The following is a 23,664-nucleotide window of genomic DNA, read 5'->3' as shown; positions in this document are numbered from 1 at the left end:
TAAACATTTGATAGGTGCAATTAATGTGATATTTCTTTATAAGCTTTTATATATATCATCGTCTCATTTAAATTTTTTATATATATATAAAAGTAGTTTTATAATATGATATTAAAGTTTTTATAATAAAAAAATAAAGTTCAATTCTTATTGATATAAAAAAAATCAATAAAAAAAAACACATGCAAAATTTATACAAATTGATTAAAAATAAATTTTTATGTAAGGAGACGTATTAGCAAACAAGTATACTCCTACCCAATCTTTTAATACTTATTAATTCACTAGCTAGTTAGTGTTAAGTTGATTATTTATCTCCATGTTATATGTTTAATAATTTTTTTTTTTTTGTTTTATATATTGTGCTGGCTAGCATAAAAAGTAGTATATATAACAACATTTAAGATGCATTATCATCAGATCATGAATAACAAATTGATTAATTATTGTCTTCTTTATGAATTATTTAAATATATATAATTGAAGAGGCTGCATGTATAACAATATTTGTCAATCAAATTAAAGTAAATCTCTTTAAGAATTATTAGTTTCATCATATATCATACCACATTGAAATTGAAATTAATCAGAGGATGCCACCTCTTGCATATCTTACCTGCCTTCTTAAAAAATAATTTCCATAATAACCATTCCAAATAATTTATTATGCACGTTCACCTTATGTCTTAAATAACTAGAAGGGTATAATAATATATTTGTGAAAATATAATTAAAATTAAAATTAAGAGACATACATGCCCCAGCAAAAAGTTGCATATATATTGGCATGGGTCTTTCTTGTACAATCACAAGGGTTCTTGATTTTACCACTGCCCATATCACACCAAACATGTATAAATAAATAAAAGTATAAAACCAAAGTTATTTCACATCCATATATTATCATGTCCTATGAAATAATTGGAATTATATATATTAACAAAAATAATTTTATATTAACATATAAATAAGTATATAAGGAAATAACAAATAAATGTTACACAAGAATGAAGAAACATAATGGACTAATGGATGATAGAAGTCGGTGAAAAATGGTGTAAAAGAGGTTTGGGTTAGGCGCACGATAGGTGTCATATTGTAGGGTCCATGCTAACAAGCACGCATGGTTGTCTACCTTTTTTTGTTCGGTATTCTCTAATTCAAAATGTCAAAAATTAACGGTGGAAACTCAGGTGTAGTCGACTTCACGTGAAGTTGATACTTAAAAGTCGTTAGATGATTTGACTGATTTGACTAAATTTTCATCTAACGGCTCTGAGATATCAACTTCACGTGAAGTCTACTTCACATGAGTTTTTACTAAAATTAATTTGGTGTAGATTTGAGCTTTATTTAAATTAAGATTCCCTCGTAGATTAACAATTTGCTATATATATACAAGATAAATTTAAATCTTATATTTGTTTAAGTAGACAAATAATTGATTACTCAATCAATTATTTTTTTTATGATACAATTAATTATTAGAGTAAAGGACAAATAGGTCCCTAACTTTTTTTTTGCGGACATTTTCGTCCCTAAGGATTGGAAAATACATTTATGCCCCTGACCCCTCCAAAACGCGGACAAATTTACCCTTCCATTGAAGTGACTTCGTTGGACTCAACAGAAAACGCTGACGTGCCTCTCGTGGTGCTGACCTGGTCGTTACGGGATGACACGTGGCATGTAACTTTTTAAAACAGGACATATTAGTCCTCTCACACAAAAAATGTGTAACTTTTCAAAATAGGACATATTAGTCCTCCCACCCCAAAACGACGCCGTTTCTCCCCCACCCCTCTAAACACACTTTAATCCTGTTTTGCATTTCCAATCAACAATACTTCACCAAATCCAGAAGCAGCAAATTCAGCACTTCTAGTTCTGCAATTCCAGAATCATCAACAATGCATCCAAAACACACAAACAAAGAATCAACAGAGTAACAAATCGCAGCAACATTAGCGAATTTCAAGAAAAACGACAGGCAGGAGTCTAAGTAAATTCAGATTCAACAAGCAATTCAGCGACATATTCACCAACAACAGAGCACAAATTCAATTTCACAGGCTCAATTCACAATTCAACCAGTCCAGATTGTGCAATTTATGAAGAACATGTAAGAACTCCTCATAATTCTGAAAAAATTGCTACACTCTCAAATAGAATCAGCAACTTACCAGAAATTGCATATGGAGAAAACGGATTTGGCCGAGGAGGAAGTCGCCATCCAGGACGGCGGAGCAACAACGGAGGGGTTGAATCTCCCACCGACAACAAGCGACGCTGGCGAAGCTGCAGTTCTACATCGAGGCAGCCGTGCCGAGGTCAGCGCCGTCGCAAAGGAGGAAGGAGAGGACACCGTGCATGATGTGCCGGGTGGGGGAGAAAACTTATATAAGATGATCCCACCCGACGAAAGCATCGCGGTTCGCAGAGAAGGCGTGAAATCTTTTTCTCCCTAATGTGTACGATCATGATTCAACAATTAACTCCGCCCTTCTTCTTCTTCCTCTTGTGATTCACTCAACCTCTCCGCCCAATTTGGCCATGTCCGCATCGCCGTGGAATTCATAGACTCACTCTCTGCTCTTCAATTCCACTAAGTAATTCTTCTACAAATGGCTGAAACTCCAAACGCCTCAACGTCCTCACCAAAATCCTCTACCATGGACCCTCAATCATGGCTGAAACTCCAAACCCCTCAACGTCTTCACCAAAACCCTCTACCATGGACCCTCAATCCCAGCCTTCCTAAATTCCACGGGTGTGCTTCGCGGCGACGTTGTTGCGACGTGAGGAGCACCGGACGGTCATGTGGAGGCAGCGCTGAGTTCCAACGGTGATCCTTGCAGAGGTTGGTTCTGTCGTGCTTCTTTAATTGTGGCCAAGCCACCACTACTGACGGTGGCGGTCTTTCCCTGAGAGCGCGAGGATGAGACTAGAACAGAACAGTGGGACACGGTAGTTGTGAAGGGTGCGCATGGGGAGGGGAGTAGAGTGTGCTAGGGTAAGCGAGGGAGTGAAGAGGGAGGGAGATGGGGGAAGGAGAGGAGGGGCAGCATGGGTGGTGGTGGAAGAGGGAGTCAGGGGATAGGAGGTGGTTGGGGTTGGAGGTGGCTGATTAGGGCTCATAAATGTGAATGATTGGGGTATGGGTGAAAAGACGTCGTTTTGGAGTGGGAGGGCTAATATGTTCTGTTTTGAAAAGTTACATGTTTTTGGTGTGAGAGGACTAATATGTCCTGTTTTAAAAAGTTACATGTCACGTGCATCCCGTAATGGCTAGGTCAGCGCCACGGGAGCCACGTCAGCGTTTTCTGTTGAGTCCAATGGAGTCACTTTAACGGAGGGGTAAATTTGTCCGCGTCTTAGAGGGGTCAGGGACATGAATGTATTTTTTAATCTTTGAAGATGAAAATATATGCGAAAAAAAATTAAAGACCTATTTAATTACCCTTTACTCATTTTTTTTAATCTTTAATTTAGAGGTTAGATGACACGGAAGGAATAAGCGCATGGCTTGGGTTGTCACATAAATCATGCGTGTGCACCCCACTATCACAACCCACATATATATAATTGTTTTTTTTCCTTCTTTTATCATTGTGCATGAATGACAAGAAGGTTGATATTTCATCAAAACATATATGTATATATAGGTAGACATTTAATTTCAATTATCAATCAATTCATTTCTTTTGTTTTATATCAACCAAATATACCTAATTATCATAATCGGAGCTACAAACAATATTTGAAATTATTATATTGCATGTTACTTTTCTTCAAGATTTCATTTGTTTTCGACACGTATTAGTATGATTTTTTTTTTTCATTGCAAGAGTCTCAAAAAAAAAGTGATTGCATTTTTTTTTTACTTGTAGAGAGGTTATGGCTGGACATGATTTCGGATAATTATTTTCTTTTATAATTAACAAAAAGCAGGCACTTAAACTAAGATATTTTGCTTAATTGGTGCATCAATAATTATTTACTACATGCAGCATATGCTATAATTTATTGGCTTGCTTACGTACTTGTCCGTAGTTTTTAATTTGGGCCACTAATTAATATAACAAATCACAATATATAAAGAAATTAAACTAGTGGTTTATTCTAATTAATTATGCTAAAATAAAATTTCTACATAGTATCCCCATATAATTTTCTATAGGGATAAACTAATAATAATAATAATAATAATAATAATAATAATAATAATAATAATAATAATAATATAACTCAATTATATATGCTATAGCTGCTATATATGGGTTTGCTAAGGTCATTTGTCGTAGATTATCCAATCATAGTTAACATGCTCTTGCCACGTGTCCAACTCCAATTTTCTTTTCTTTTCTTTTTTTTTTTTTGACAGAAACTTCCATTTTCAAATCTTTGGGTTGTGAGTTGTGACAAAACTTGATTTGATATTATTTATTTATTTATGGCTAAGTGCCTAATAACGTCTTCCACTTAGTTAATTAATTTGGTTAATATATAGTAATACAAATCATATGGTAGTGCATTAACTGTGCTCAAACCAATATAATTGTCTAATTGATGAGTTTCATCACCAAAGTGATCACTAATAAAATAATAATCTAATCAATGGAAAACAGCAAACATGATGGTAGATATTTTTGAATTTTTTGAATCCTAATGTAGAATTAACAATTAAGAATTGCTCTAATAAATAAATAAATAAGAATTTCACTTCAATTTAAATATAAAAAGTATTTTGTGATCAATTATAATACACATGATCTGTCCTTAAATAGTAAAAATCTAAATAAATTCTTAGACATTATTATAAGATTAAGAAATTAAACTAGCTAGATAGTTTCTCCCTAATATCTGTTTATGTGAAACTTGCAAATTAAATAAATTAAACCATGCAATTAATAATAAGATGAAGAAGGAGAAATATTTAATTAAGAAGCTATATATTAGAGTTCCTCCTTTACCCTCCGATCCATAAAGAGAAGACGACACACCAACATATCAAGAATGTGATCATACCATAGAAATATTATTTTATTATATGATATGATATGCTTCGATATGCACCCCTTATGAGGATTTTGTTTTTCTTGTCTCATATAGACTCTCAATCTATATACTTCTATGGTTTTGTTTTTTTGTGTCTACCCTTCAACATTATATGTTGGATGTGTCTCTGCAATAATCTACATTCACACAAAATTGTTTTCATAATCCTTGATGGTTTCTTGACCAGATTTTTTTTTTTTTTTTTTTTTGGCATGGCTATGAGATTAATAAGCTAGCACTCATTGAAAGGAGGTAATAATGCCTAATAATCTCTAGTAATGGATAAGCTTATTATTACATAATCATTATTAATTTTATTTCTTTTTCAACCAAAATTGATGGATCCAGACAATTATGAAATATTATTAGTGGGCTAAATTAATTCTTAGGTAGGTAGACAATAATGAAATTTTGTAAAAATATACTTTAATTGTAACAGTCCAGACCACCCGCTAATACGATATTGTCCATTTTGCTATATAAAGTTTCACAGTTTTGTCTTTGACGATAGAGATGAAAGTCGAAGCCCCCCACACTTACTCGTCAAAATGTGTCATGCTAGAAAGAAGTATCCACACCCTTATAAGACATGTTTCGTTCTCCTCCCCAACCAATGTAGAACCTTACATTAATCGAAAATATTAATATAAATTTTTACTGTTGTCTTATAAATTTAATGGCAAGACAACCCTACTCCAAACAATACAAGAATTTTAGTTCAGAGTTAGAGAGAGAAAATAGAGCTAACGAGCATTCTTTTAAAATTGTGAAGACTCGTACAATTATGTATTCATGTAAAGTTGGTAGTTGATAACTGATAAATAATAATTTAATCAAATTTATCAAATCAACAACAGTTTTCAAATATCAACTTCACATACATGCGAATTTTCACCTATTAAAACAGATAAAAAAATTAGAGAATAAATAAGTATAACAATTTTACTAGCTAACTCAACTTCTCTACAAATACTCATATAATTAAGTACTTGTTTGGGTGCCATTATTTTGTTAAAAAAAAGATATTTTTTCAATGAAAAAAGATTTTTTTTTTTAATTTTTTATCATGTTTGGTAAATTTCTAGTAGTAAAAGTAAAAACACTAAAAAAATAAAAAAAAAAACATTTTTTTGAGAAGCTGTAATTTACATATTTTTTTAAAAGATCTTTTTCTCTTAGAAAAAAAATATTTTTCATGTAATAAATAAACAAAAATGTACTTTTATATTGTTATACCCAAACATAATTGATAGATAAAAAGATATTTTTATATGAGATATCCAAATATAAAATTATTTTTACTTCTCCATAAGATCTTTTAAAAAAAGATAACTCGAAAAAAGATTTTTTCTTAAAAATTCACCTAAACAAGCTCTTAAGTCCTAGAGACAAGTCTAATGAGTTAATTATGACAATGTACGATAAAAATTGGATTTATGTAGGGTTAAAATAGATGAAATTTATGGATTGTAGAAAGATTTGTGTTGGGTTGAGGCTAGCCTCACATATGTGTTGGGTGTGCTAATTAAGATGGTGATGGTGGTGGGGGCATAATGCACCTCTTAGCTTAGACAAAAGGAGCTTACCATAACAACATGGGAAGAAGCTTATTAAGCTAAAGCTATAATAATCACATAAATCTAAAACAAACAAAATAAAAGGAGGGGCACTAACTTATTAGAGAGGGAGACCCTTCTTCCTATATCCTCATTTTCAAACATAGAATCATTCAAGTAATAATGTTTTTTAGTCCCCACTACTTACCCATTTATATATATAAAAAAATATTAGAAAGACAATAAAAAATTAATTTAAAATATTTTATTTTTGTATTTTATAATTATTGTTAGAATAATAATAATAATAATTTAATTAGTTAATATAAAATATAGTTATTTTTATAAATGCAATAATATATGGCTAAACAATTATCTAAAACCTTTTTATATATATTGATCAAAATATATAAAAATTAAATTTTATAAAAAAAAAATAAAATGGAGGAAAAATCTTTTGGGAGAGCCGTACTTGGTAGAAATGATGAACCAAAGTCACTCTCAAAGGTCACACATAGCAAAGGGTTTTTTAATTTCTAGAGAGAATGATGATAATGAGTGCACCCTTTAATTGTGAATTTGAAACTCTATGGAATCAAGATAGGACTAATTAATCCTTCCCCCATTGATGAAAATGACAAGCTTTTGTTTTTATTTTTTATTTTTTTGGTTTCCATATCTCCAATTGTTAATATTGTTTAATAAATAAATCTTGAAAAAGTAGATGTATAGGTAAAGTAATAAAATCCACCACCATAAGATCTGGGGCTTTTTATTTTTAATATGGAGGAGAGGTTGATGTGTTGAAGTGTTATGGAGAACACATGAGCTTTACTTACATGTGGTGTCAGGGGAGCACAACTCGGACCAAAGAAGTTGAATACAGGAATACTAAGAGTCCGTTTTCTTTTATACCAACTCACATATTCAAAAAAAATATTTTTTATACCAATTCGGAGGGTCCGTTTTCCTTTTATATATATATAAAAAAAACTAATCGGACAGTTCGATTAGTTAACGGTAAATTTTAAATTTTTTCTCTTTCACAACTCGGTTCATCCGATTTGGTAATTCAATTTTTTTTAACAGAATTCGAATGGTCTAATTTTTACTGTCCCACATCTATATATAGCACCCCATCCTCCATATCAATGCATATAACACACACTTATGACATATCTAAATTTTTTAGCTTAAGATCTGGCACATATTAAATTTTATTTTATTACTATTATTTCTTTTGTGTATACGTATGTTGATTGCATTTTCCTATGATTTATGTAACGTTTACTGCTGTAAAAAGTGACAACCATTTCATTCTAAGCCTCTCAAAAGATTCTTTTATGATTATGTAATAAAGTAAGATTTTGACATCTCCACCAATCAATGAAATGACACAAAAAATTAACCATTCAGGTAAAGGCACAGAAACATTCTTAGATATACTATTGATGATTCCACTCTGACTCTGACTTTTACATTAAAAAAAAAAAAAAAAAAACTTAGGGTATGATTATTACTTGGAGACATTTTTCATAAGTCCATAACTCACATGGATATTGACATGACATGTATTGAGGAAGGGTGATTACTTGTATGTCTCCAAATTTTGAATCCAAGATTTATAATCAAGTCTTACACTCTAATTTTATTTAGAGTAAAAGTATCGTTTTTGTCCCCAACGTTTTGGGTAAATTTTATTTGTGTTCCTTTAAATCGTCCTATTTGTATCTCTAATGTTTGTAAAAGTGATTTAATGTTATCCTGCCGTCAATTACACATCATGAGCGCTTTAGTTTGAGTTTTAAAAATCTCTTCTTGAAGTTAGAATACAAATGTCTGGGATAGAATTGATAATCTATTTCGAAAAATAACTCATCAAATGTTGAAACTAATTCCGACAACATTTACACAATTCACTTTTCTAGGAACATAATTGAATCTAAACACAAATAGTGGGTATAATATTAAAATCGAACACATCCAAGTGAGAATAATTGAAAAATATAATCTGATTTGTTAGTATAATTGATAGTAGGATAACATTGAATCACTTTTATAAACGTTAAGGATACAAATAGAACGATTTAAATGTTAGGGACACAAATAGAACTTACCCCAAACGTTGGAGACAAAAATAATACTTTACTCTTTTATTTAAATTCTTTTTTTTTTCTGTAATTCTTTTTTTATAAACCATGCTTTATAAAATTCTATAATCTATATACTATTTTTAGATGTATTTTAATACGTGAGTGAGAGATTTTGCTGTTGTCTTTGTCATCAAAAAATTAATTCAGAATGTCAAAAATAATATTAGAGTTAGTGTTCGAATCGATGTACTATTAAGGATGTTGAATTTCATTTATTATTTATTTTATGCTTTTATTTAATCTCAATTCTCATGATTTCATTGTTATCATTGTACTTTCATTAAGTTGTGGCACTGGTTTCTTGAAAAAGAAGTCACATACTAAGGCATTTTGTGCAAGGGCTTAATTTCAATTCCCTTGTCTAGGTATTTTTCAACTTTTCATAATTCAGAACACAAGTTGGATGAAGATATTTATTTTTGTTGGAGAACCACCAAGCCAGTGGCTTCAGGTTGTTGTAGCCATAACAATGGTATTAGCAACTGCTACAAACTAATTGATAAAATTCCATAGTAAAAAATATGGTCTTATTTTTTATCATAGAAATCTTTTTTAATAAATAGGCAAAAATACACACAAAAACTATAAAAAAAAAACAAAAAAGTATTCTAAATAATCCAATACATCCCAAAAAGTATTTTGCAGGTCAAAATAATTTTTGGGTCATTTTTTTTCTCTCCAATTTTCATGGTGTTATTGGTCTTAGTCTCTTAGAAGATGATAAATTTGACCATCTAATCAAAAAATGTCTTTTCAGAAGAAAGGGGAAATTTATGGTCTCTTTCTTTTCCCCTTGCTTATAGCTTCATGCCAGTCTTCTAATAAAAAAGCAATTAGATTCTGTGCTTTTTCTTAAGTACTTTAAATTAAATTCCAACACTTTCTGATTTTGATGATTGCTAGCCTATAAAATATTTGGTTTATTATTTGCTATAAGAATTGGCTAATAATGAAAACTAATGTTGTGTTATACGTCTAACCTAATTATAAATTAGTGTTTGATATGGTGTTTATATATAATTATATAATTTATAAAAAAAAGATAAAAAATAATTTAAAAATATAAAAATAAATAATTTTTAAATATTAAAAATGTATCATAAAAGGTAAGTTCGACAAATTCGACACTAAATTTATAGGCACCAAAGAATTTGTCGTATAAATTTTATTATTAGATTATTGTAAAACAATATTTCAAGTAAACCAATAATTCATATAATCAAAACAAAAGCATCATAATATATCCTGGAAAATTACTTTTATGTTCAATAATCAAGATAAAGAAGTCAATGAGTTATAATTCAAATAACATAATTTTTTCATACTCACTTAGAGGTTGTGGGTTTGAGTCTCGTATCTTTGGTAAACAAAAAATCAAGATAAAGAATAAGCCAAATTAAAAAAACCAACTTAAATTTAGCTAGTAATTAATTCATTAGTCCGGTTAAGCAAGTATTAGAGGGTTTGAATCTCGTCTTTTGTATATAACAACTCAATTTTCAACGACAAATTTGTAAATAGAGCTTAGATCTGCGACGGATTAATATTTGACCTATCAAACTATTCGTGAGAACTGAGAAACCAAAATAAAAAAGAGTAGTCAAATTAATTAATTTCAATACGATACAATACTTAATATCAATAATATTTGTTTGATCAAAATTTTTTTTTTGGTCATATGTCTGTTATAAAGATATCGAGAACCGACGATGTCAACAGTCCACTCCTATATCCAAAACCGCCAATTTAAAAACCAGCCAAAAATCACTGAACCGGTCAAGAATGGATCAGTTGGATTGGACTGGACCGATTTTTACTGAACCACCCTATTTTGCTTGATTAAAAAAAAAAAAATCAAACAACACGCGTGAGCCCCCTCTTCCGCCAACCCCCCTCATTCGTGACATTCATTGCTCACTGCTCAGCTAAGAAAGGGAAAAGCAAAGCCCTCAAACCCAAAACCAAAACCCTATCTTCTTCAACGGTTCCACCGCCGCCGTCCGTGATTGTCGGCGCCTCCGAGGATTCCCTCTTTGCCCTGTCCCAAACCCAAACCCTCGGCTCGACGTCCATCCTCCTGTGGCTTCTGTGTTCGAGCTGCTCTCTGTCGTCTCGGCGCTCACTGTCGTCTCGCCGCTCTCCGTCACCCTCCACGGCTGTCGAAGGTTAGTGGCAGTGTTTATAAGGATTTTTCCTTTTATGCGCTGATCTGATTTATGATTTCTATAAATTTATGGCATTCAAATACTGTGCTATGTATTCTGTAGATGTTTGCACTTTAGGGCCTCGACTGTTTCTTCAAGAACTTGTGTTTTGAATTATTATGGTAGTGAACGAAGTGGTCTTGTTTATGTCGCTGCTTCTATGTGTTTATACTTTATACAGATTTTGCTGGCTAGTTCTTTCATTGTTATCAATATGAGCTGTTTATTTGTAAATTTGTTTTAGACACTGCGGTGATAAACTAGATGAGAATTGAGAAATATGGCACGCCATTTTGCGTCATACTCCCAAATCTCTCTCTCGGTTGAATTACGGTTAGATCGGCTGAATCAGTGAATTAGTAACTAGAGCGGTTTAATAAATTGTTCGGTTCTCAGAACCTTGGTTAAAGATAGGCTTGAAATACCCAGATCCGACTCGAAGTCCTACAACCATGATTCAAATCCGACCCGAAAACCAACTCCAAACCTGACATGTTTCCAGATTCCTCTGTTTAGTAATGTTCTAAAAATCGGACCGGATTAGTCGGTCGAATCGGTCAAACCACAAACCGGCGGTATTAACATTCGGTCAGGCATGAAAACTGCTGAAACAAAAACCGATAAAAAATCGCTAAACCGGCCCGGTTTGAAGGAAACGGCGTCGTTTGCAACTTTGGCCTACTGATTACTGAACTGAACCACTTCACTTCTCACTCCTCTCAGCCTATGTTCTGCTTGCCCGAATCATTCACTCTCCCTTATCCAACCCTAGCTACTCTTTTCGAGCCACTGCCGCCTCTCCGTCGAGCCATTGCCGCGTCCGTCCGTTGAGCTCGGCCGCCGTCCGTCCGTGTAGTCACTGCCCCCAAGTCTCCAACTCCCCTGCCCTCTTCTTCCGCGAGCTCTCCCCGTCCCCTACTCTCTGCATCTTCTTGCCATCGGCTTCATCTTCTTGCCATCGGCTTCATCTTCTTGCCGTCGTCTGGTCGGTGTCGTCCATCAATCAAGGGTCTGTGGGCGTCGTGTTCGAAGGTCAGTGAATGTCTTGCTCGCTTGTTCTTCGGTTGTTCAGTTGTTCTTCGTTTTTTTTCTACTTTTTTATGTTCTGTTTTTGTGATTAGCTCTGGTTTTGTGTGTTGCGATTTTATTGATTAATGAATGTTTTGTGATTAGCTCAGGTTCTTTACTGATTAATAGTTTTTTACTAATGTTATTAAACAGCATGGCAGTTAGATTACCTCCAGATACGGTGCCAAGAATTGGGAATCAGCAATATTTTTTTTATTTAGGATTTAGGATTCAATCAAGAATTGGCTTTGGTATTATTTAAGAGGAGATTGCTGTTTTTGGCACCTGTATCACTAAAAAGTATTTAAAAAACAATCGTGTATGAAGCTGAAAGTGAGTGACATATTGTTTTCCTGGGTAATTCAGTTTGCTGCATTGCATTACTAAGTATGTCTTTTCTAATGAATAAGAAAAAGATATGAATCGAACAGGTTCTCCTCTTGTGAATAGGTTTTGCACTTGACTATGGAATAGGTAACTGTTATTGTTGAAATTATGGCTTAGAATGGATTTGTTATGCTGCTGCTGCTATAAATTAATTTCTTTCTAGCTCTTGACCTCTTGTTAGGAAGTTTCACATGCCACATACTTAATTTTGTGTTGCATGTATTGCAAAGGGTACAATGAAGGTAGGCCGGTTAGCAAAGGAATTAGCAGCCGATGTAAATATTAAACGCAAAGCCAAAGGACTGCTTCCTCGTGTAACAATTAAGTGTCAATTTTAGTTGTGTCATTCCTTTAATAATTATTTGGCAAAAGAATTTCTCTTATTGCTCAAAAGAATTCCTTTTCTTAGCTAATATCTATACATGGAAAACATAATTTAAATAGTAATTTTGTACTTCTTTCTTTGTTGCAGCATTCTTATAACTCCTAAATGATATAAATATAGTGAAACACATTGTTTGAGTGAAAGTTTGGATCAATAAATTGCATAACCAAAATAATCTATCTGATTGCTGTGTATAATCTTTAGGCTATTTCTTGCGTTTTTCATTTACAAAAATAAGTTTATTTTTCTTTTTAAGTTTTACACTAGTTCTCACTCTTTAGTACTTGTTTCAAATGAATATAACTAAGTTGAAGTGAATTATTCATGTCACTGTATAAAGGTTCGAGCTGGAATAGTTGGATACCCTAATTTTGGAAAGTCATCATTGATAAACCGTGTACTAAAGTGAAGAATGTGCCCTGCAGCTCCAGACCAGGAGTTATCCTAATTGTTCATGAACTTGTATTTTGGTAAAGTTGAAATTAATGGCTTCTAATGTTGAGTACTTAACAAGTTTTTGCGAATTTTGATGATTGATGACAAATTTTCATGTTGGAATTTAATATTTAGATATTTCTTTTTACTATTTAATTTTTGAGTTTGTATTTTGATAAGATCATATAGTTTTGGTTGATGACATTTTATGCAGTGTTTTAAATTTGGAAGATATTTTAAGATTTATATTAGATTATAATTATATTTTAGGATGTTTATTTATACTTTATTTATTATTTTATTTTAAAACGGTTTTTCCGGTTGAATCACGGTTGGACTGGTTGGACCAGTGAACCAGTGACTAGAGCGGTTCGATGACCGGTCCGGTTCTCAGAATCTTGCTGTCAAGCTCCTTCCATGGCCGTTTAGAGCTTAGACGTACCTGTGGTTGGTCCCGCTAGAAGCAACGCATAAAAGAGTCACTGGACTTCCGATGAGACTTGGTGCTGCGGCACTTTGCAAATGATGTCTTGATTCTCCTAGCCGTGGCCCATTTTCTACTGATCCCTTGCTATTCCAATGAACCCAACCAAGAAGTTAACATTTTCCCACATTTTTCAAAGATGTTCCTCTCTCAGAGCCCTCAATCCTGGAAAGCAAGCCCATGCCCAAATGATAGTAACTGCTTTTGTGCCTAGCATCTATGTTACCAATTGTTTGCTTCAATTCTACTGTAAATGTTCCAATATGGCCTATGCATTCAATGTGTTTGACAGAATGTCACAAAGGGATATAATCTCATGGAACACCATGTTGTTTGGTTATGCTGGAGTTGGGAACGTGGGGTTTGCACAGTACTTGTTTGATTCAATGCCAGAGAGAGATGTGGTTTCTTGGAACTCTATGCTTTCGTGCTATTTACAAAATGGCACTAATCGAAAGACAATTGATATTTTTATTAGGATGAGATCACTGAGAATTCCACATGACTATGCTACCTTTGCTGTAGTTCTGAAAGCATGTTTAGGTATTGGAGACTATTGCTTAGGTCTTCAAGTGCACTGTGTTGCAATTCGCATGGGTTTTGATAACGATGTTGTAACAGCTAGTGCTCTAGTAGATATGTATTCAAAGTGTAAGAAGCTAGACAATGCTCTTCAAGTTTTCTATGAAATGCCCGAAAGAAATTTGGTATGCTGGAGTGCTGTAATTGCAGCCTGTGTTCAGAATGATCAGTTTATTGAGGGTTTAAAACTGTTTAAGGATACACTGAAAGCTGGTATAGGGGTGAGTCAATCAACCTATGCTAGTGCATTTAGGTCTTGTGCAGGATTAGCTGCATTCAAACTAGGTACACAATTGCACGGTCATGCTTTAAAATTTTCTTTTGGATATGATACTATAGTGGGAACTGCCACCTTGGACATGTATTCAAAATGCAACAGAATGTCTGATGCACGAAAGCTTTTCAACTCATTGCCCAATCCTACTCGGCAATCTTATAATGCCATTATTGTTGGATATGCTCGTCAAGACCAAGGTCTTAAAGCTTTAGAAAATTTTCAATCTTTACAGAGGTCACATCTTGGCTTGGATGAGATTAGTCTGTCTGGTGCTTTGACTGCTTGTGCAGCAATCAGAGGCCGGTTGGAAGGGATTCAGCTACATGGATTAGCAGTCAAATGTGGTTTAACGTTTGATATCTGTGTTGCAAATGCCATTTTAGACATGTATGGTAAGTGTGGAGATCTGATGGAAGCTTGTGTAATATTTGATGAGATGGAAAGAAGGGATGCTGTTTCTTGGAATGCAATCATTGCAGCTCATGAACAAAATGAGGAAATAGAGAAAACACTTTCACTCTTTGTTTCAATGCTGCGCTCAACAATGGAACCAGATGATTTTACTTATGGTAGTGTTGTAAAAACGTGTGCTGGTCAGCAAGCTTTAAACTATGGTATGGAGATTCATGGACAAATTATTAAGTCCGGGTTGGGGTTAGACAGTTTTGTTGGCAGTTCCCTTGTTGATATGTATTGTAAGTGTGGAATGCTAGAGGAGGCTGAAAAGATTCATTACAGATTGGAGGGGCAAACAACAGCTTCGTGGAATTCAATGCTTTCAGGATTCTCATCGCAAAAGCAAAGTGAAAATGCTCAGAAGCATTTTTCACAGATGCTGGAAATGGGTATCATACCTGACAACTTCACCTATGCTACAGTTCTAGATATTTGTGCTAATTTGGCTACTGTTGAACTTGGAAAGCAAATTCATGCTCAAATCTTAAAGCTACAGTTGCATTCAGATGTGTATATAGCCAGCACTCTTGTAGATATGTATTCAAAGTGTGGAAATATGCAGGATTCCAGACTAATGTTTGAGAAGGCACCTAAGAAGGATTATGTGACTTGGAGTGCTATGATTTGTGCATATGCATACCATGGTCTTGGAGAAGAAGCCATTAAATTATTTGAGGATATGCAGCTTTTGAATGTGAAACCGAATCATACAATTTTTATTTCAGTCCTCAGAGCTTGTGCGCATATGGGTTATGTGGACAGAGGGCTGCATTACTTCCAGAAAATGCAAAACTACTATGGTTTAGACCCACGGATGGAGCATTATTCATGTATGGTAGATCTTCTAGGGAGGTCCGGACAAGTAAACGAAGCATTGAAGCTTATTCAAAGCATGCCTTTTGAAGCTGATGATGTAATTTGGAGAACTTTGCTTAGCAATTGCAAGATGCAAGGGAATATAGAAGTCGCAGAAGCAGCAGCCAGTTCTTTATTGCAGCTGGACCCCCAAGATTCTTCTGCGTATGTCCTTTTATCTAATTTCTATGCTATTGTGGGGATGTGGGGTGAGGTTGCAAAAATAAGAAATATAATGAAGAATTATAAACTAAAGAAGGAGCCTGGTTGTAGCTGGATTGAAGTAAGAAATGAGGTACATGCGTTTCTTGTGGGGGACAAGGCACATCCAAGATCTGAAGAGATATATGAGCAAACTCGTCTACTTGTGGATGAGATGAAGTGGGATGGATATGTTCCAGAAATTGATTTCATGGTTGATGAGGAGCCAGAAAAACAAGATTCTTATGAGGGTCTCACAGTCACAGAACAGCAATTAGTTGCAGTGTGAGGTAATATAGAAAAGATTTTGATCCCTGCCTACAATAGCTTGATGGATATTTCTACACTTCTATGTGGTTATAAAGTTTTGGAAGAGGAAAAGAAATTGCCAGAGTTTGAAGATAAACTTAAAGCCAAGCAGGAAGGAGTTTATAGGCAATGCAATAGAAAATTCGAAACTGAAATTTAGTTGCTTGAAGGGAATCCAAGGAAGTTATAAGGTAAGATTTTGTTTATTATTTGTAGCTCTTTAGTTTCTGCCTGTAATGCTTCTAATGGCTGCTATCGCATATGAATTGTGTTGGTCTATTGACAAGCTCCTATGTGCTTTTTTTTTTGTTATGAACCATAGGTTTTGCTGATGTTCTAAAAGACTAAAACAACATGAAAATTTGCCTATTTTCTCTATGTTATCAAGCTGACCACCAAGACTGCAATTTTTGATACTTTAGCATATTGTATTTAAGCCCTCATTCTCATGGAATGCTAGAATTTTACTCAGCCATTTCTTGGGTTGACCATTACCTGGTGATAAGGAAACCACCATAGTGATGTTTCTACAGGTTCAATTTGTTTAGTACTACCTCACTCAAGACAGAAAGTACAGATTCATTGAAGTAAGAACTTTATTTGGAGAATGAGATGTTTGTCCATGTGCTGTTGCCCCTGAATATCTACAAATTACATTCTTGTGTTGATTGAGGATCATGTCCTGGATCCCTAACTCTTGAAGGAAGAATAAAGTTGCAATGCACTGTTCCTTGCTGGATCATTATAATTTCTCAAATTCCAGCACCCACTGTACATATTTTCTTAAAAAAGAAATGTGTAATTTATCTGTTGAGACATCAAAATTTTATCTGTGTAAACTAATACATGTGGTGTTTCCTGAAAACCCTACAAAATCTAATTCAGTTAACGTGATTTCCCTTAAATATTGTATTGAGTAATATATCTCGAATTCACCTTTTGAGGAAAAATAATGTCACTAAAATTAATAATGTCACCTGAGTTCTTGATACTAAAGGTTTTCAACGAATGGTCTAGTTAGTACAACAACATATTCACTGATCATGTTAGTTATTGTCATTTCAAAATGCATGTTGATTTCTTAACCTTTTTTTTTTCTATGTACTATAAATCTCGAAGTACTAGTTTTAAAACTGAGTGAGTTTTCCTTTCCTTGTTTATTTAATAACAGGGTAAGACTAGTTTTATGATATTTAAGTAGAAATAATTATGTCAAAGGACCTCAGATATGCAACAATAATGCTGAAGCAGGAAAGTCTGATATTATTATTCTGTAACATTTCAGCATTTATCACCTCCTATTATCAGCTCTTAAATCCCCCCCCCCCCCCCCCCCACAAAAAAAATAACATGCTTAACTTTCCTACCAGAAAACTGAACCCTGAATAACAATCCACTTTTGCTTGACTTATCGTCAAGATGGGTTATATTTATGTACTTGTATGCAGAAAATGGAACTTAATGGTGCCAATACATCTCACTCTTGGCAAATAGAAAATCATCCAGAAAAGTGAATTGATAAACTGATAAATCCACAATTTTCAAAGTGGAGTTCACATGTTAAATCTCACACTAAAGTGTGATATTCTGTGTATACATTGCACAACCTGTTACATTGCTTCCATCAATCATCAATGCATAGAAGGAAAGGCAATTAGTTATGTAAGCCTTTTAGAACCATTTAAAGAGGTAATAGTATTGGAAGAACAAGAGTTTTGAGAAGCTTTTTTCCTGCTCAACTTCCCAATGCTACATTTTGTTTACAACAGAATCAAGTGTCCAAGTTGTTCTCTTGCTTACCCCTGTTTCCATTCCCTTGTTTGACCTCTTTTTGATTCTGACAGCCTGCGTAAGATCAACCAGTAAAACTCACCGCATTAGACTCTAAAAAAGAAATAATATTAATATTTAAAAACCTCAATTGTTGCAAGACATGGTTTAATGGACTTCAAAACTCACATTTGGTTGCAACTTAATGCATAATCCATCCTACTTTTCTTTCTAATCAATCATAATGCAGGCAAAATTAACTGCAACAAAATGGTGCAAAGCACACATTACATACCCTTTTTCATCTTCTTATCCTTGATGCTGCTAGAGACCGCCATGAGACTGTTCGCATGCACAACAAACTGTATGCGGTTGGGAAGCACACTATAACGATACCAAACATATTTGAGCAGCACTCCACTGACATTATATATGTAGAACACTATTTCATTATTTGAAGGACGACATCTTCCAATAATATCCCCATTAGCAGATAAGCACAGAGCCTTAAAGAAATTGAGAGGAATCACACAGAGTAGGGTCCAAGACGACTGCACTTTGTATTCTTTCATCACCCATATCTCAGTTTTATCCTCTACATACGAATACAAATACAAGGCTAGGCACCCTCCTAGCTGGACAATACCGGGTCTAAACATGTCTCTTTTTATCGCTTCTATCTTGGAGAAATTTCTTTCCTTCAGATCAAAGACAAGAATGGCATCCAAGACCCCATAAGTAGACCAATGAATAGCCCCGTTACAGAACACCCCATAAGGTTTCAACTTAGACAAATTCAATGATTTGGGGAGTTCAGCATCAAGATTAATCCATGAATTGCTTCCCAAACAACACAAATCAAAATGGTTTTTGCCGTCTTTACCCTTATATGCTACAACTACTACATAGTCATCTTGTGACGCATCGTAACCAAAGCCATATAGAAGCGCAAAGAACTCACCATTGCTTGTTGCGGTATTATCGATATGAGAGTATGAGATTGTTTTGCTGGAACCAGTGAGCGGGTTCCATTGTATAAGAAACTGTGGTTTGCCATGTAAGAGTACGAACCCTCTGCAGGAACCAAGAAGATGGTATACAGGTGGTGCCTTCTTGTAAATGGGAGAGATCGCTCTTGTATTGTCATGGAGCAGTGCGTCGAGGTCAACGGAGTAAGCTTGAGATTTGTCTTGGAGGAAGAGGCATGTATGGGAGGGTGCGAGAGAGTGATCAAGATGGGATTTTGCAAAATGGGGATCGGAAATGAGTGTGTTCCATAGCTTCGAAACGAACCTGAGGCGCGCAAGATGTTTGATGGGGATCCTCAGAAAGATTTCTTCTATCAGCTCGAGAGGAAGGAGGTCGTTGATGCTCTGGAGCTTCTTCTCCATGCTCGATTGCTCCATTGATTGGTTCGTTAGGGTTCTTGGCAGGGAAGAAGATTCACATGCCCTTTCCCTCAAGCCGTTTAAAGAAGACGAGGATTTTCCCGCGTTTTCGTTTTTCTTTTCAGTTCCCACTTCCCAGGTCTTTTGAAACAAAAAATAACGGAATAATGCAACTTTGGAAACAGTTATTTTAGAGAAGTGTTGAAGCAATTTAGGCTAATTTTGTTTATATATATGAATGGGAATGGTTTGTTGTGTATTGTTATTGGGAGGGTAGGGTTGGTGTTGTTTTTTTAATATGAAGTTATTTTTTTTAAAATTGTTATTAAGTATATTAAACGGTTTGATTTGTTGAGGAACCAAGAGTAATACGAAATTGAAGAGTCCGATTTCAGTAGAGACAATTTTTTTGGACACCATATAAATTGATGGATTTGATTTTCGTGCAATTTTTTTTTTCAAATTCAAAGATAAATTTTTTAGTTAGATTTGTGAAAAATTTGGAAGTGAAAAAGATGGAATGTGATGAATAAAAAGATTTTTTTGGAATATGCAAGAGAGAATTTGTGGTGGCTTTAGCGTATACACGACACATATTGATGATATAAATATGATCGTCTAATTTTAATATTTAATTCTGATGATTCGATTTTTATAATTCTAATCATAATCCTAACTATTTAATTTGTACTCAATTGTCTACACTTAGTATAATATTGGAGTAAACTTGTCAGAAAAATCTTATGTGACCGTTATCGGCGCTGATGTGATGAAGTTGATGGTGTTGAATGTGCACTTCCAAAACCATTGACAATTGTAGATTATTGGAGAAACTGAACGCCAACTTCAAATGATACAGCTTCTAGAAAGCATTGGTTTGGAATTGAAAAAGTTGAAGAAGCTATTAGTGAACTCCAACAAGCTCCTCTTTCTTTGAGCCTCCACTTCACACCTCACCTCTCTTAAGGTGCTCGACGCCTGCCTCGACTGCCTTCACTCCCTCCTCGACAGCCTCGAAAACCTCGTCAGCCTCGAAACCCTCAACATCAGCCTTTCACTTCCTCTGCTCTCTCCCTTGCTCCGTTGGCCTCCTCTTCTCTCTCATCGAGCTTGACATCAGTTACAACAGGATCACCTTATTTTTTTCCATTGTCTGCCTCAACAAGCTCTAGAAACCCTGCATATGTTGATGGTAATCCCTTTATGTCGCCGCTACTGAAAATGGTGGAGCCATAAAAGGGTATCTCTGCTAAAAAGCAGGAGTAGTGGGAGCCATGAAGAACAAGAAACTTTTATAATGACAAATTAATGAAATTATATATCCTTCAATTCTTTTTTTTTTATATTTTTTTTAGTGTCATTTATAAAATTAATAATAAAATATTATATTTTATTTTTTTAAATTAAAAAAATTGAGAGAATTTATTTTTATTATTATCCTCAACACCTATACAATTTAATTTAATTAACGTGGTTTTTCTTAAAAAAAAATATTGTCTTGATACTTTGATAATAATATATCTCAAATTTAAAATCATATTATTAATTTAAGAATGAAAAAAAAAATTCACCTTTTGAAAAAAAATAATGTCACTTTAAAATTAATAATGTCATTCTAATTTAATAAAATTTAATGTACTTTAAATTATTCAACTCTCATCTAATTTTATCTTATCTAATATCATAAGAAATTGCTAACTTTTAGCATTCTTGCTATAAAAACACAAAATGTTATTTTTACAAAAAAAGTTATAAAATTAATTAGTAGATATTTTATATTTATGTATATTATTTGTAGGCTCATCCTTAAACGCTCTTTGCTAAATATGGAGTGCTGCACACCTTGTGAATTCGTAAATCTAAACTCTCCATTTATTATATTTTATTTGAATGGTCTGGATTTAAAAACGTAACCTGTTAATCAGGTTAATCATTTTTTGATAAGTTTTAGATTTTTTTTGTAAGTCTCAGGTATTGGGCTGAAGTTCAAAATAAAAAAAATAGTATATAAATATTAAAAACAATATGTCTGTAAAAAAATTATTGGACTTTAGAATTAAAATAAATAATACATAAAAAATAAGTTGAAAATTCATGTACTAAATCTAGAAAAAAAGATATATTGGAATCTTAAAAAAAATAATATTAAATATATATTATGTATATAATATTAAAATTTAAATAAATTTTGTTTTGTGTGAAATAAAATTATAATATTAAATATAAACACAATGCTAAAAAATTTTGTATTTTATATATATATATTATATGTATATAATATTAAAATTTAAATAAATTTTGTTTTATGTGAAATAAAATTATAATATTAAATATAAACACAATGATAAAAAATTTTGTGTTATATATATATAATTTTATTTTGTGAGAAACAAAATTAAAACATTAAATATAAACAGAATGATAAAAAATTTTGCATTATACTAATTTAATTAAAAAAATATATATACAACGTAAAAAGCAAACAAACATATAATAATTTTATTTTGTGCGAAACAAAAATTCATATAAGTTTTTATTAACAATTTTTTATTGAAATATGTCATTTTACTATATTTATAATATATTATTTGGGATAATTATATTATTTTAGTTAATATATATTATTTAAAAAAATATTTAAAATTTATTATTTTGTATTAAGAATATTATTAAAAATATATTATTAGTTTTTCTTAAAATAATACTTTCTTTTCTTTGGTTCAAATACTACGACAATAAATTTTTTTTTAACGTAACTGCGTCTACTCAATAAATATTATATTTATTTATTTTTATATTGTATGTAAAATAAATAATTAATGTTTAAAAAGTTAATAAAAAAAGTATTATTTTTTTTACCAACTTTTAGGTGAATATAGAGACTATGTCATTTGAGCTATAATTCGTTGGCAAAGAAAGAAATACTCTTAATTATATATTAAATAAAATAATTATTTATTAGACTCATTCTTATACAAATAAAAATTTTTCTTAGTTTTATATATGTAATATTTTATACCAATTAGTTTCAAAATTTAATTATTTTTTGAATAAATTAATAAAAATAATACAAATAATTGTTTAAATATAATTGTATTTTAATTTTTCATTCTATTAGGTACACGTTGAGGATAATTTGAAATAAAAGATAATGGACTTGTTGTAACTGTCATGTATTTTGTGCTTTGATTGCGTTGTCATCTGAGAATCATGGCGCCTTCATGGAGACCGGGTTCTTCTACAGAATCAGTTTTACGTTTGGAGTTTGCCAACCAGCAGTAGCGACAGACAGCGTCTTCCTTTTCTATGGCAGCAATTTTTCGGGCTTTGAAGGTTCATTTATGGTAGATGTGGGATGGGGTGGGTTCAAGAGCGTCAAAATCTGTGGCTAGACAGAACAATAGTAGAAGCACCTGTTAGCAAACAAAACAGTGAAAATGCTTGAAGACATCACATCAACAATAACAGAATAACGGAGGAAGTCGATCAAATTTTTCTGAGTACTTTTCTGGTGTAAAGACAGTCCTGTGTTAAACGAGCAAATTAGTTTTTTTTGTTAGTGCCGGTTTGTTTGTTCAGCACATGACAAAAAAAATAACAATAATAAATAAATTTAATTTACCTAATTACTTTTGATAGCAGGTTAACTTTTAAAGAGTGTTGCACTCCCTACTTTGCCTAGAGTGCACTAACTTTCGCCATTATTTGTACATATTAATTTATATATTTTCAATTAAATAATTATTAATAAAAATAATCAAACATTCTAAAATAAAAATAATTAATGACTAATTTTATTGTCTAAGTAGTATATTTAATAAATATCTCATTTTAATTCTTTTTAGTTTAAATTGATTTTGTTTAAGTTAGATTGGATTTAAATTTTAAATAAGGTAAAGATTAGGGCGTACAGTTATTTTCATGTAGAATTAATAGTTAAGAATTATTAGATGATAATTTAGTCAAATTTATCCAATCATTTATAAAATTTTCTCAAATATTAACTTTACATACCAACAATTTTGTATGCGAGTTTTTACTTTTAAACAATTCTATAAAAACATGAAAATTAAAAATATAATTTGTTAGACTTGGC

The 23,664-nt window shown here is 32.7% G+C and overlaps 2 protein-coding genes across 8 annotated transcripts; one reads left to right on the top strand and one right to left on the bottom strand.

Moving 5' to 3' along the window:
* Window positions 1-10,446: 10,446 nt before the first annotated feature.
* Window positions 10,447-17,315, top strand: LOC107635500 (pentatricopeptide repeat-containing protein At3g02330, mitochondrial-like). 7 transcript variants are annotated; one of them, XM_088485481.1, is made up of 3 exons: window positions 10,447-12,003; window positions 13,597-16,601; window positions 16,733-17,315. In XM_088485481.1, the coding sequence occupies exon 2, from the start codon at window positions 13,826-13,828 to the stop codon at window positions 16,388-16,390; it is 2,565 nt and encodes an 854-aa protein (XP_088341607.1). In that variant the 5' UTR covers window positions 10,447-12,003; window positions 13,597-13,825; the 3' UTR covers window positions 16,391-16,601; window positions 16,733-17,315. The 7 variants fall into 7 exon arrangements, with proteins under 7 accessions (XP_088341607.1, XP_088341605.1, XP_088341603.1 ...); XM_088485479.1 differs by having other exon boundaries at window positions 13,152-16,601; XM_088485477.1 differs by having other exon boundaries at window positions 12,657-16,601.
* An 828-nt stretch (window positions 17,316-18,143) lies between these two features.
* LOC107638168 (F-box/kelch-repeat protein At3g23880-like) lies at window positions 18,144-19,632 on the bottom strand. Its single transcript, XM_021122125.2, has 2 exons — window positions 18,476-19,632; window positions 18,144-18,255 (listed from the first exon to the last, which is right to left on the bottom strand). The coding sequence occupies exons 1-2, from the start codon at window positions 19,584-19,586 to the stop codon at window positions 18,182-18,184; spliced, it is 1,185 nt and encodes a 394-aa protein (XP_020977784.1). The 5' UTR covers window positions 19,587-19,632; the 3' UTR covers window positions 18,144-18,181.
* Between the last annotated feature and the right edge of the window lie 4,032 nt (window positions 19,633-23,664).

This window comes from Arachis ipaensis, chromosome B4 (assembly GCF_059453495.1).
Source record: "Arachis ipaensis isolate K30076 ecotype BB chromosome B4, ASM5945349v1, whole genome shotgun sequence".
Taxonomy (NCBI): Eukaryota; Viridiplantae; Streptophyta; class Magnoliopsida; order Fabales; family Fabaceae; genus Arachis; species Arachis ipaensis.
The sequence above is the reverse complement of the archived record's forward strand: the minus strand, read 5'-3'. Positions and strand labels throughout refer to the sequence as shown.

Coding starts and splice junctions, on each gene's coding strand:
- LOC107635500 (XM_088485481.1), top strand. CDS start 13,826: ATGAACCCAACCAAGAAGTTAACATTTTCCCACATTTTTCAAAGATGT.
- LOC107638168 (XM_021122125.2), bottom strand. CDS start 19,586: ATGGAGCAATCGAGCATGGAGAAGAAGCTCCAGAGCATCAACGACCTC. Junction 18,256..18,475: donor GGATAAGAAGATGAAAAAGG/GTATGTAATGTG, acceptor GATCTTACGCAG/GCTGTCAGAATCAAAAAGAG.